The 12,308-nt window shown below is 49.5% G+C and overlaps 1 protein-coding gene across 2 annotated transcripts in view; it reads left to right on the forward strand.

The window, feature by feature from the left end:
• The first annotated feature begins 5,687 nt into the window (after positions 1-5,687).
• Positions 5,688-12,308, forward strand: part of IFT43 (intraflagellar transport 43) — a 46,893-nt gene continuing 40,272 nt past the window's right edge. For both annotated transcript variants that reach the window (XM_069858510.1, XM_069858511.1), the window contains exons 1-2: positions 5,688-5,742; positions 5,898-5,987. In XM_069858510.1, coding sequence (XP_069714611.1) covers positions 5,695-5,742; positions 5,898-5,987 — 138 coding nt within the window. In that variant the 5' untranslated portion in view covers positions 5,688-5,694. The remainder of the gene's footprint in view (positions 5,743-5,897; positions 5,988-12,308) is intronic.

Below are 12,308 nucleotides of genomic sequence, written 5' to 3' on the forward strand. Positions count from 1 at the left end.
CGCGCGGAACTCGGCGCTTCCAGGAAGAGCCGGCGGCTCCGTCCCCGCGAGGCGGCCGAGCCGAGCCGAGCCGGGGCGCCCCGCCGCGCCGCCGCACGTGTCAGCGCCCCGCGCCGCCGCGCCGCGGGGGGAGCGCGCCGCCCGCCCCTCGCGCTGCGCCCCCGCCGCCCCGCATCGCGGCGCCCCCCCCCCCCCCCCGCCCGGGAGCAGCGCCGCACCCCGCTCCGCCTCGGCCCCGGCCGCCGAGAGGGGGATTTTATACCTCCCTCCCATGACGTGCCCGGGACGGGGCTCGGGCGGGGGGGCCGGGGGGGGGTTGAAGCTCCAAGCCCGGCCTTCGCCCGCGGCACCGCGCTAATGGCTCCCGCGGCCGCGCGCCCGCCGCCGCCAGCCCGCCCCCCCGCTCCAGCCGGGGCTGCCCCGCGCCCTCCGACGTGGCCAGAGCGGAGCCGCGGCGCTCGGGCGCCCCCTGTCGGCGGCGGGATGGCCCCTCGCGGCGCCCGGTGCGCCCGGAGCGGGCCGGGGCGGGGGGTGTTTCGGGAGCGGGGGGGGGTGTTCTCGCTTCCAGCCGCGAAATCGCAGCTACAAACGCCTTCCCGGATGCTTTCCCCATCTGGTTTCTTTCCGAGGGAGGGGAGCCGCCGAGGGCAGGCGGGCGCCGAGGGGCTCGGCAGCCTCGCCGGGGGGAAGGGGCTCCCGGGGCTCCCGCACGCCCGGCCCCGGCCGCCGCCCCGCAGGCAGCCCCGCTCCCCCGGCAGGCGCGGCCGTGACTCGGTGCCTTCCCGGCACGGGGGCCCGGGGCTGGAAACCCGGGGCGGGGCGGCGGGGAGGGAACCCGCGAGCCGGCGGCGGGTCCCCGGTGAGCCCCGTGCCCGCAGCTCCGAGGTGGCGGCGCGGCGAGCGGGTGGCAGTCTGCGTGCGCTTCGCGCGGGGGAGAGGAACCCAAATACGAAGAGCAACGAAGCTGGCGAAGGGGCTGGAGAACAGGCCTTACGAGGAGCGGCTGAGAGAGCTGGGGTTGTTTAGCCTGGAGAAGAGGAGGCTGAGGGGTGACCTCATTGCTCTCTACAACTACCTGAAAGGAGGTTGTGGAGAGGAGGTTGATGGCCTCTTGTCCCAAGTGACAGGGGACAGGACAAGAGGGAATGGCCTCAAGCTCCGCCAGGGGAGATTTAGGGTGGACATTAGGAAAAAATTCTTCACAGCAAGGGTCATTGGGCACTGGAACAGGCTGCCCAGGGAGGTGGTTGATTCACCTTCCCTGGAGGTGTTTAAGGGACGGGTGGATAAAGTACTCAGGGACGTGGTTTAGCGGTTGATGGGGATGGTTGGACTCGATGATCCAGTGGGTCTTTTCCAACCTAGAGATTCTGTGAGTTCCTTGATGGAGCAGACAAAGATGTAAAAAGATCTAACAACTCTTAGACCATGCCAGGCAAATCACAACCTGGAGTGAGGCACAAAATCTGAGTGCTGCCATTAAGTGTCCGTGTAATACTTTTATGGAGATTAAAATGGATGTTTCTAGAGCTCTCCTGGCACTTCTGATATGAATTCTGGATACTTCTCTGCTCTGGGTACTCTTCTACCCTGCATTAGGTTGGAGGTCACACTAAAGGTGTGAGCGCTGATTGCTTTGGACTCCAGCAATCCATTTGCTACAGTGCCACATGGTGAGTTAATAGTTAGGGTGGAGATAAGTACAGGAATTATAGAAGATTACCAGAGGAGATCCCCAGTGGCTCGTCCTGGGCCCATATTTCATTAATGATCTTGGCACACCAGAATGGATGTGCTAATGAAATTGGCTGCTTGGCCAAAGCTGGGAGGCATTGTCAATATACGGGAGAACTGGGATATCCTATAGGTGGTATTCAGCAATTTTTATGGCTGAGACAGTAGAAATGGAATGAAATGTCATAGTGCAAAATGTTATGTTAATGTCTGAGAGCAGAGATTTCTCTTAGGAGTTGACCGTGGGGACTTCATGCTGGTTCCCAGTAAGGGGCTGCTCGCTTTCTGCTCTGCACGTTGTTCTCTCTGGATTGAGAAGAGGTGGGGAAGTTCCGTGGCCTGACGTGCGCTGGGACCGCTGCTGGTGGCTGCGAGCAGCAATCACTAACAAGTTGCACAAGCTAGAATCTAGCTGGGCTGAGGGGGAGCCCAACAAGGCTTCTGAACACGTGAGTATCATAGGAAATAATTTCAGACTTGGCAATCCTGACTAGGTTTGACAGTCTGTGCTGGGGCTGATGTAACTGGAACAGCATCTATTCTCATGGAGATCAAGACAGGCAAATACATGGGCCTTTTCTGCCTATCAAAGCCCCTTCCGCCTTCCAGAGGGAGGAACCTCTTGTTTGAAGCTTTGCAATTGCTAGAAAGTTTTGTCCTGGAACCCACACAAATAACAGAATACTTGCAGTTGATAACTCTTACAGATGGGGTAAATACTTTGAGGTGCGTCAAGAAAAAAAATTGTGGAAAAACTAAACTGAGGTGCTTGGAGCTGCCAGTGTGCTGCTAGTGTGGAGCCAGCTACGGGAGCAGCCCTCACTGAGCGCTGTGCTTCCCAATGGAAGCTTAATGTTTTCAAGGAATTGGTCTGTCAAAACCGTGAGTCTGGCTGGCCGCCTGATGGGAGGATTGGGTGAGGAAGACAGTCATATGCTATGTTACTGGTTGCTACTGGAATTGCCCTGCATCCCATAAATCCTACTGCTGCCAGAAAGCTACTTAACAAAACCTCTGGCTGCTCTGAATAAGGTGGTCATTGTTCTCGCTCAGGGTAGTGCTACCATGTGGGCTTTCCACCGTAGCTGTAGCTTTAACTATGCATGTGTACCCTTGCTCTAAAGGTGGTCTGGGACCAGAAGCATGTGGGAGCGCTCAAGTGTGATAGCTTTCCCAGACTTTTCCAGCTTTCTCTTGGGTAGGAGGAGGACCAGACACAAGCTCTATTCACAGGTCCAATCAAGGAGCAATCAACAGCAAACAGTGCTAGTAGAGGACTCTTGTTACTCCTGTTCTGCGTGGTCGGGTTTGGGTTGGAACCAGATGGAGAGAGTCCATGCTTAGGTGTGAGAACTTGCCTGCGAAAGGAATGCTTGCATAGTTCTTACTTGCTGTTCAGGTGAGAGGGGGTGGCAGCTGTGATTTATAGCGAGGACAAAACAAGTAAGGCAGACTCTAAGCTGAGAATACAGCTGAAGCTGTACACAGGGAAAGGGAAATGCTGGCACCATGGACCTGAGCTTTAGAGAGAAAATGGCTTTAGACAGTGACAGCACCACCAGGCAGTTCTCCTGTAACTGTCTCCTTCTCAGTTGACTGGGGCTGCTCTAGGCCCAGGATCAAATGGTGCCTGCAGTAGGGCAGAGGAGAATTAAGCTGTCCAGAAAAGGTGACCCTGATGTTTAAAGCAAGGAAGATCCATTTTAGCCACAACATGAAACGATGAATGAAAACTCTTTTTACCCCTGCCCTCCTGAAGCAGGAAAAAATGTGTGAGAAAAGGTGACAAATCCCATTCACGATGAGCAGAGCAGTCCAGAAGGACTCAAGGCAGGACAGATTTTAGGTTTCATTCATTCTGCAGATCTGCTCTTCCCTCTCATCGAAAATCTCTGAAGTCATCTTGAGGCAAGACACGATTCCCCAGCTGCTTACACATTTTCTTTCCTACACGTGGATCCCACCCGCCTTCAGTCGGCCTGAGAGTCGTGTCACTGGGCTGGGCTGCAAGCAGTGCAGCATGTCTGGGGAGGAGCTAGGATGTGCTAGGGGTTGGTGTCTGGGATGGGGACTGGTGGGGATCATCAGGAGGAGCTGGGCGGGAATCGATTCAAGACAAGTGAACCCATGGGTCCTGCTGACTCGTGTCCAGCATGGCACCCTGTACTGTTCCTACCCTGCCTCTGGTAGCAACACCCCACCAGCTGCTTGTTTGTGGCCATAACTGGCAACGTGCTTCTACCCTAGGATTCCCACTCCACGGGTGCCCTCCTGCTTCAGCAGATGTTGCTCTGGACGCAATCATGCTCTTCTTAGGACGCTCTTTTTCTGATCAAGAAGGTCAGCTCTAAGTCTACACTTCTACTCAGATGTCCCACAGTAGCTACTGCAGCCTCAGGGCTACAGTACCCTCTGGCTCTTGGTATCTGTGTAGCTGCACTCTTGCGGCATCTCTGGAGGAGTGGATGGGAAGTGGGAAATGCAGGGCCATATCCCTGGTGGTGAAGCATGAGGCTAGGTGAAAACTGCCCTTTCTACTTAGAATCATAGAATAACCAGGTTGGAAGAGACCCACAGGATCATCGAGTCCAACCATTCTTATCAAACACTAAACCACTCGCCTTAGCACCTCATCCACCCGTGCCTTAAACACCTCTTGAATCTCTAATTAAAAGAGAAGAACAGAGTATCTGGAAGATCATGATTTCATAACCAGCCTGGCTTCAAAAAAGGAAAATGACGTCTCACTTACTGAATTCCTTGAACATGTCAAAGTTTGTAAAGAGAGATAGTATCTTTTATTAGGCTAGTTGATATAGCTGGGAAAAAACAGACAAGCTTTCAGGCACAGAATTCCTATTTTTTTTTTTCAGTTGGTCAGTTGGTCTAATAAAAAGTTATTCCCTCTGCCCACAAATCTTGTTACATTTAGTGATTAGATCATCACATACACAGCACAACTATTTGAAAATGTCAGTAAGGAATGGAAAACAGGATAATTGTTTGATGCAATTTATATAGACTTCTTAAAGTTCTTCAGCCAGACCACGAGCTTCTACTAAAGCTGAGCAGGTAGGGAGCGAGATCTGGTGCCTTTAGTAAAAGGTATTCCCGGAGGGCTTAAAACTTCAGGGTTACACAGTGAATTTTCATCATGGCACAGTACAGTTTGTGGTGCGGTACAGTCCTTGACTGTAAGAGCAGAATTAAGTGGATCACAATTATCGAAGATTAAAGATTGTGAAGACTATGATGAACGTCAGATAGGCAAATGGATGAAGTACTGGAGAACTGCATGTTTACTTAGCACGTGGTGCTAAAACCAGATCTACTTGCAATTTATCTGTACATCTCTCTGGCCAAGGAAGGGATCTGGGGTCGTTTTAGGCATCTCACTGGAAATCTCTGCACCACTTACGCTGGAGAGGCATGTGTGTGACGATGCTTGCAGTTATATTTGATCCTTGGGACTGCCTCCACCAAGCGCTCTGGGGACTGGCTGCCCTGCCTGGAATGCAGCGTTACAGAGCTAGAGAGAATTGGGAAGAGCAGCAGAAGCCGTCGTGAGATTTGGCAATACTCCCTATGAGGAGACGGATCTGCAGGGCTGGGATTAATGGCTCGGAGGGGAGAAGATTTAGACTAGGCTTTAGGAAGAAATTCTTCACGCTGAGGGCGGTGAGGCCCTGGCACAGGTTGCCCAGGGGAGCTGTGGCTGCCCCGTCCCTGGAGGTGCTCAAGGCCAGGCTGGATGGGGCCTGGGGCCGCCTGGGCTGGTGGGAGGTCCCTGCCCAGGGCAGGGGTGGGTAGGACTGGATGGGTTTGAGGTCCTTTCCGGCTCAAACCATTCCGCGGCCCTACGATCACCTGCCTTAACGCAGGGGCGGGGGGGGCGGTGCCAGGGGTCGGTTCCCGGTGCCGGTGCCGCCCCCGGAAGCACGTGCGGCGGTTGGCGGCGGGATGAGGCGGATGGAGGCCGAGGGGGAGCGGGCGGCGGGCGGCGGCGCGGTGAGCGGCTCCCCCCGGGGTCTCCGGCCCGGGAGGCCGGTCTGTGCGCTCGGGCAGGGCCGGGGGCCGCGGCGTTACCGCGGAGCCCTGCTCGCCGCGGCTCCGGTCGCTAACCGCGCCCCCTCTGCCCCTCCGTGTCTCCCCCCGCGCTGCAGGAACTAAGGCTGGGCCGCTGGACCCGCCGGGAATTCTTTCCGAATGAAAATCTCGGCAGGAAGGGTTCCTCGTCTGCTTCTGTCGGAGAGGTGGGTGTCCTGTCAGGAGAACCTGTCTGTGACCCTGCAGTGGAGGATTCTTCGTTTCTTCTGAGTCTCTTTCCCACGTGCTTTGCTCTGTCCTTTGAAGAGTTGGGACTCGCGTGTCCGTCCTGCCCCTGTCCTGCCCCTGCCCTCTGCGGGGTGTGTAGTTCCCACACAGGGTCATACCTGGGGCTAAGGTTTCTCAAATGGGAGGTGTGGAAAGTAGCATCAGACAGGACTTGGGGCCTCCTCCTCTTACACATGCGTATTGTCCATGGGAATAAAAGAACGAGGAGGTGACACTATATGTGCAGTGATGTATGACACTATTCTTGACGGAATCAAGACTCTATAACTTATGAGGTTATTGTCACAGTCCACCCCTAAGTGGATGTGTGATGGTTCATTTCATTTATGATTTCAGAGTGCAAATAATTCGAAGAGTCAAGGGAGTCAAATTTCGATCTAAACTGGCACTTTATTAATTATGCCCATAAAGTGACTTACGATAGAAAGAGACAGAGAACAAGGAAAGATATGGGAAGGAAAAGGGGTTCAAAGCTACCACCACGGGTCCACAGATGTCCAGCGTCTCTGGGAGTCCTGGTCCAGAAGGCGTTCCGTTGTTTCGGTCTTTGCTGGAGGTGATCCCACAGTGGAGGGGTCTTCTTCTGTCTTGATCTTCTGTAACCCCCTAATTCAGCTGCTCTGGAACTGTCTTTTATGCTAGTCAATACACCTGTGACCCGCCTTTGCCTGTGGAGATATGCCAGTCTCCACCTAGCAGGCCACACATGCCAAGAGAGTAGTGTCCGCAGGTCTCTTCCCCTGGTGCATGTGCTCCTTCTGGTGGCGGTGGTCGACTTGGGGGTCTCCTGATGAAGGCCAGTAGTCATCATCACCTTGCGCACATGCTCTGTTGGCTATGGGTCTGTGGTAAGTCCCGTCATTAATCTTCCTGTCTTTTCCTCCTTGCTTCGTGGATCTTTCACAATGGTAGGGAGCAAGGAGGCTTGAAGACAGGTACAAAACATTTTTGAGATAAGGAGACAGGTACAGGTAGTTAGGTACAAAGCATTCATTCCATACCAGCTCTGGCCGTTTTTCTGAGGCCTGCATTTGTGATTTATACAGTCAAGTTCTGAGGCTAAAAATGAGAAAATGTTGAGACAGAAATCGATCCTTTGACCAACTCTTACAGTTATAAAGTAGGTATGTTTATTCAGCGCTGAGACACACGGGAGTTATTTCTCGAAAAAAACGTGCATGCCCATCTTGGCAACTTGTCTTGGCTTTATACAGTAAAGTGTTACATATTCCAGAAAACACCTATACATATTCATAACCTTTCCCTGCGTCTTATTATGAATTTGAGAAGAGCCTTCTTCCCGTTTTTGCCTGTGCACTGTCTTCTTAGAGATAAAGTCGATTGTCTTAACTTCCTTTAACTTCAATCTGCACGCGTGTTCTCCAGATCCTTGCCATTCTTGTCAGTGTTGTTTTCTGCTCTTATCACAGTTCCAGATGACTTGTCTTGCTTATCAGAAATCAACAGACCCTCTTCTTACATGAAGGCTTATAGAAATGTGTTGCTTTAGCTAAACAACTGTCATCCTGTGTATTCTTTCAGTGTGAGCAGCTTCTATTCTGCTGCTCTTTTAAGTGTCAGTTGCTTCTGCTCAGTTATTACTATTCTGTTTACCCTTAAGTGTTAGTCCTTTCTTTGTGCTTATCTCGAGCTGATTAATTGCTAATAAGCTAAACAATTGTTATCCTGTTCATCAATTATTAATTCACCTAGGCCCGTATCAAAGGTACATTACCTTATGACAAGTTTCGCCACCATCTATGGTGGCAAGACGGAGTACAGGTGAGCAAATGCTTTACTTTTGCATTTTGCCCTTGCTAGAGCCAGACCACAGTTTCTGAGGTGGTCAGCGTTGAGTTTGTTTAGTGACACTCATTTTCCTTTCCTCCTTGCACAGTCTACAGAGGTCATGGTAGGAGCCAGCTTTGCAGCATCTGAGACTCTGTGTTGTGGGTTATAGCATGCAAACTCCATTCCCACTTGGCTTTTGAGGAAAGTTTTTGTTTGGAGTCTGTTCTGTTGTTACATCTTTAAAAGACAGATGATCTGGAACCTCTCTTTTACAGGGGAATGAGGCAGCAACCTTTAATACACAGAAATATAAGATCTGAAACTGAAATATAAGATTTGAATCATCATCTTGCTTAGCGCTACAAAATGCTCAAATTCTTCTTGGAAGTTTGCTCTGTGATGTTAGCATGGCTTCTCCACAGGCATGTCCTCCTGGAAGGACCACTTGTCAAGAAATGACATACTGATTTTGCTCCCTAACACCTTCAGATGGACAAAAGAGTAATCAGATTGCCACCTTATAGTGATATTTGTTTAAATTAGATTTTTGCAATGCTAGGGAGGTCTCCAGCATACCACATTCTTGGCTTCTTTAGATCACAAACCCACTTTGCACTGCTGGCCATCCTGGCAACAAATGTGCTTCAAGCTGCTGTGCTCAGAGCCCTGGGACCATCTGTCTTGAGAGCGGCTACTCCCTGATCAACAGTGCTGGGACAGAACTGTTGTGCTGCACTGAGTAGTTGCATCCCAGCCATCGGTGCCAAAATGGTTTTGTGGGGGGGTATTTCCTGGGAGTCACTGCTTTGCTATTAAAAATTACACTGTTACAGCTTGGCTTACAATAACATGTCATAGAACAGGCTTCTCTTCTGGTGAACGTATGCTGTTTTGTCTTGATAGGCATAATGGAGAATCATCTCCCACCTATGCGTTTTCCCCTCCCCAGGTATACTGGAACTGGCCATCCTAGTTCCTGGAGTGATTCCCTGGTTAGAAAGAGACCAGAGACCACAGCTGACTGACTGTAACTTACTGCGGTTTTACTTGGTGTGCCTTGCATCACGGGCATTGTAATAGCTGTGAAGAGACCATAAAGGCTCCTGTCCTTGGGCACCCCTGGAAAGGACTAAGACATAGTTACAATCTAATGTTTGAAAGCATTGAGCTCTTCAGCAGAAGGGTGCGGCCTTCCACACCTTAGAAGATTCAAATATCTTATTAAGGGACCTTAACCAGGAAGAAACAGGAAGAAACACCTGTGTCAATAGTCTCTCTTCAGGCAGTTTATTGCTAAGTGTTGCTGTTAACTGTAAACCTTGGAGCTACTGGAGAAGAGACAAAATCCACTATAAATGACCCTCAGCCTTTGCCTTTGGTCCAGAATTGGAGGCCTCTCATATGTGACCATATCTGATACAAAACCGAGCATTTAATAGAACTAATACTGTTTCTCCCTTCTCCCTAGATTGGCAATCACCTTTTACTTTTCTGGAAGCTTGGCCTTGGCTTGCGTCCAAGTGGTGCGGTCAGCTGTTACAATGGATGTCTCATTCAGCCATCTGGTCATCTTGAAAACTTTTCAAGGAACCTTCCCAAAAGAAATGCAAAATTTAAAAAAAGTTTTCTGGAACCGACAGTAGTGGAGGAGGGCCCATGTAATTGATTTCAGCATAGGAGGTTTTATTCTTGTTGCTGATTTTGAAGGCAAGCGAGTTTGTCTTAAACCTTTGCCATATTTACACCTTCAGGTGCTTCTGGATTCTGTCCTCAGTAGTTCCTCAAGGTTTTAAAGCTGTTTTAAAATTCACCTTGACTTTTTTTTTTTTAGATCCATGTCAATCCACCTAGTTTCCACCCAGCTCAAATTTCTGGTGCGAACACATTATTTGTTCTGTTGTTCTGGTATTTTCATGATGCTGAGAACCATCCATGAAGTGTTTCCAAGTCAGAGCATCTTGCCTGAAGGAAGCAAAAAGTACCTGTCTGTCCATATTTCAACATCTGGGCTTCTTACAAGGAAGTTCATTTTGAGGGGTGAGCAACTCATTTAGTATAATTAAAAGATCTTTGTTTTGAAGTCAGTAGGCAAATCATCTGACTTGGAGCATTGATCTTATCAGATTACTGTTGGTCTCTCCTTGACCTGGACTCTGTCTTTCAAAAGAGACTCCAAATAATGGTACATCTCAGTTGTGTGTCTTCTGTCAGAAAAGAGTTGTTAAAACCCCCTTCCCTTGGGCACGACTGCGATCTTTTGTGCCCTATAGCCTTCTATAGCCTCCTCAAGCTCTACGAAAATCGTACGATATCTTAGTATCTTTTCAGTGTGTGTTGTGTGTACATGTATCTCCCACAATAAGTTCCTCAGGTGTAGTGGTGTACCTGTAATTCCTCTGCCCAAATCTCTAATTGGTAATTACTATTCCTCTCTGGAAGTATCTATATTACCTTCAAATTTAGACCTCTGTCTCCTCAAGGGGCTCGCTAAGGGTCACAAAGCTCACAGTCTGCCATCTGGCATGCAGAGCATTCCTGCCTTTTCAGAAGTACAAGTACTAACAAACAACACTGCAGCTATGTATTATTTCATGGGGCAGGAAGGAACACGAGTCTTTGCTGTAATTGGTGCAGTCAGCCTCCTCCTGCAGCAATGGCAGTGCGTGTTCCTGGCCTTTAGAGCTCCTTGGCAAATAGGCAGGCACTTGGGCACCCGGGGGAATATGCTGTAAATGGGAATTCCTAGAGATAAATCTGCGTGCTGTGTGCCAGAACTCCACATTTCAAACATTCGTTTTCAGAGGAGTAATGTATCCCATTTTTCTCTTGGGAGGCCTTTTCCATCCCCTGGCTTGATGTGTTACTTTTTACTCATTTTGATGCTATCACGTTTCTGACAAAATGGGACAAACTCAAGCTGGTCATATTACTTTAGTAATGAATGGGAGGAGCATGTCCTATAATGAGATCTGTTGAAGATGTTTTTTGCTGTCCCATCCTACTAGGGAGTCTGGACAGTTTTATAGAATGAGAGTCAAACCTTTTTCCTTGCTCTAACGTTGCTATGTCCAACAGCCTGAATGCTGGCTTGATGGCATCCACCAAAAGACGTTGTTTGGCCAAGTTTGGAGCTCTTGAGGAGGTTGATTTGGAAGGCTGAGTGGAAAAGCCTTTTTAAAAAATGTATCAATAAATTTTATTTGCTGTTCCATAAGAAATCAGTATGCAAAAATATTTTAATGTTGTCCTGCTTCCACAGTCTGTTTTCTTTTCATCGTACAGTGACAGGATTCCCTTGGGACCTTGTTTGAGATTTCCCTGTGTTTCTGCCTCTTACAGTCTCAATGTGATGTTGTCTGTATCTCTGGCAACACTTGTAGATCCTTTGAGTGGAGACTGCTTTAGAAGGCCATATGTCAGCCTAAAGGACGAGGAGTTTCCAGACTATGACAAGAGTATCTCCACGCTTTCACTTTATATCGGGGTTTGTCCAAAATTATCTACGTTCCCTGCTGGTCCTCTTACCTACATTTTGGCAAGGCCTGGGGAAAGACTCTGTGCTTTCACTTCTGTGAGAGTGTGTTCTCTTCTTGTCCTGCCCGCTACTGGTAAGCTTGACTATGCAAGTTGTGGTCCTTGGGGTGGTAGTTAAAAATAGAGTGTATCTGTGCTGTAAAATATAGCTTATTCAGACTAGGTTCATGTAGACGAACAAAAGCTTGTTCTGCCTACATTGCATATTGGAAGGATGTTTCCACAGGTGAATTTTGCAAAGCAGCTATTTGGACCTCCACCACCCGGCTTACAGACACTCCTGGCAGTGCTTCCTCAGGCTGATGTCCAGACATTGTTTACATAGGACCCTGGTTATCTAACCCAAGTGAATAAACAACTGCAAATCAACTGCTGAGGGTGAAATCCACATGGAAGATTACTCAAAGAAGAGGTTATTAAATGCTTTTCCAACATGTGTTGTCCAGCTGAACTTCCTTCTGTGCTACTGTGAATCCTGTACCACTTGGGCTCAGGGAAGCTTAGGTCACATTGGGCCCTGCAAAAGCCTTTCTGCTCCCGGCTGTGGGAACAAGTGGGGCCCTGGCTGATAGTTATACACTTCCAACAGATTTTACAAGTTGGGTGAATCTGATTTCACTTTTGCTGCTCGCTTTCCCTGTGTGATTCTGAGCACTGTCATTTCTAAGATCTCATAGAGATTACTGGGTTCCAGATTACTGCATTTGGTGCCTAAGAACTGGTTGCCATCACTTCTGATGCTGGCATTCTTATCGTCTGAAAGGTTCTCTACGAGTTTGCAACTTTGACTGTGATTAACAGGCTACTTCCCTTGAGTTACTCATCTACCTCATAAATAAGCTACTCCATTATACCATAGGGTTAGCTAAAGTTCATCTGCGAAAGCTGACACTGTCATCAGCCTGGCCTATCTG

The sequence above is a fragment of the Phaenicophaeus curvirostris genome, chromosome 5 (genome assembly GCF_032191515.1).
Source record: "Phaenicophaeus curvirostris isolate KB17595 chromosome 5, BPBGC_Pcur_1.0, whole genome shotgun sequence".
Lineage (NCBI taxonomy): Eukaryota > Metazoa > Chordata > Aves > Cuculiformes > Cuculidae > Phaenicophaeus > Phaenicophaeus curvirostris.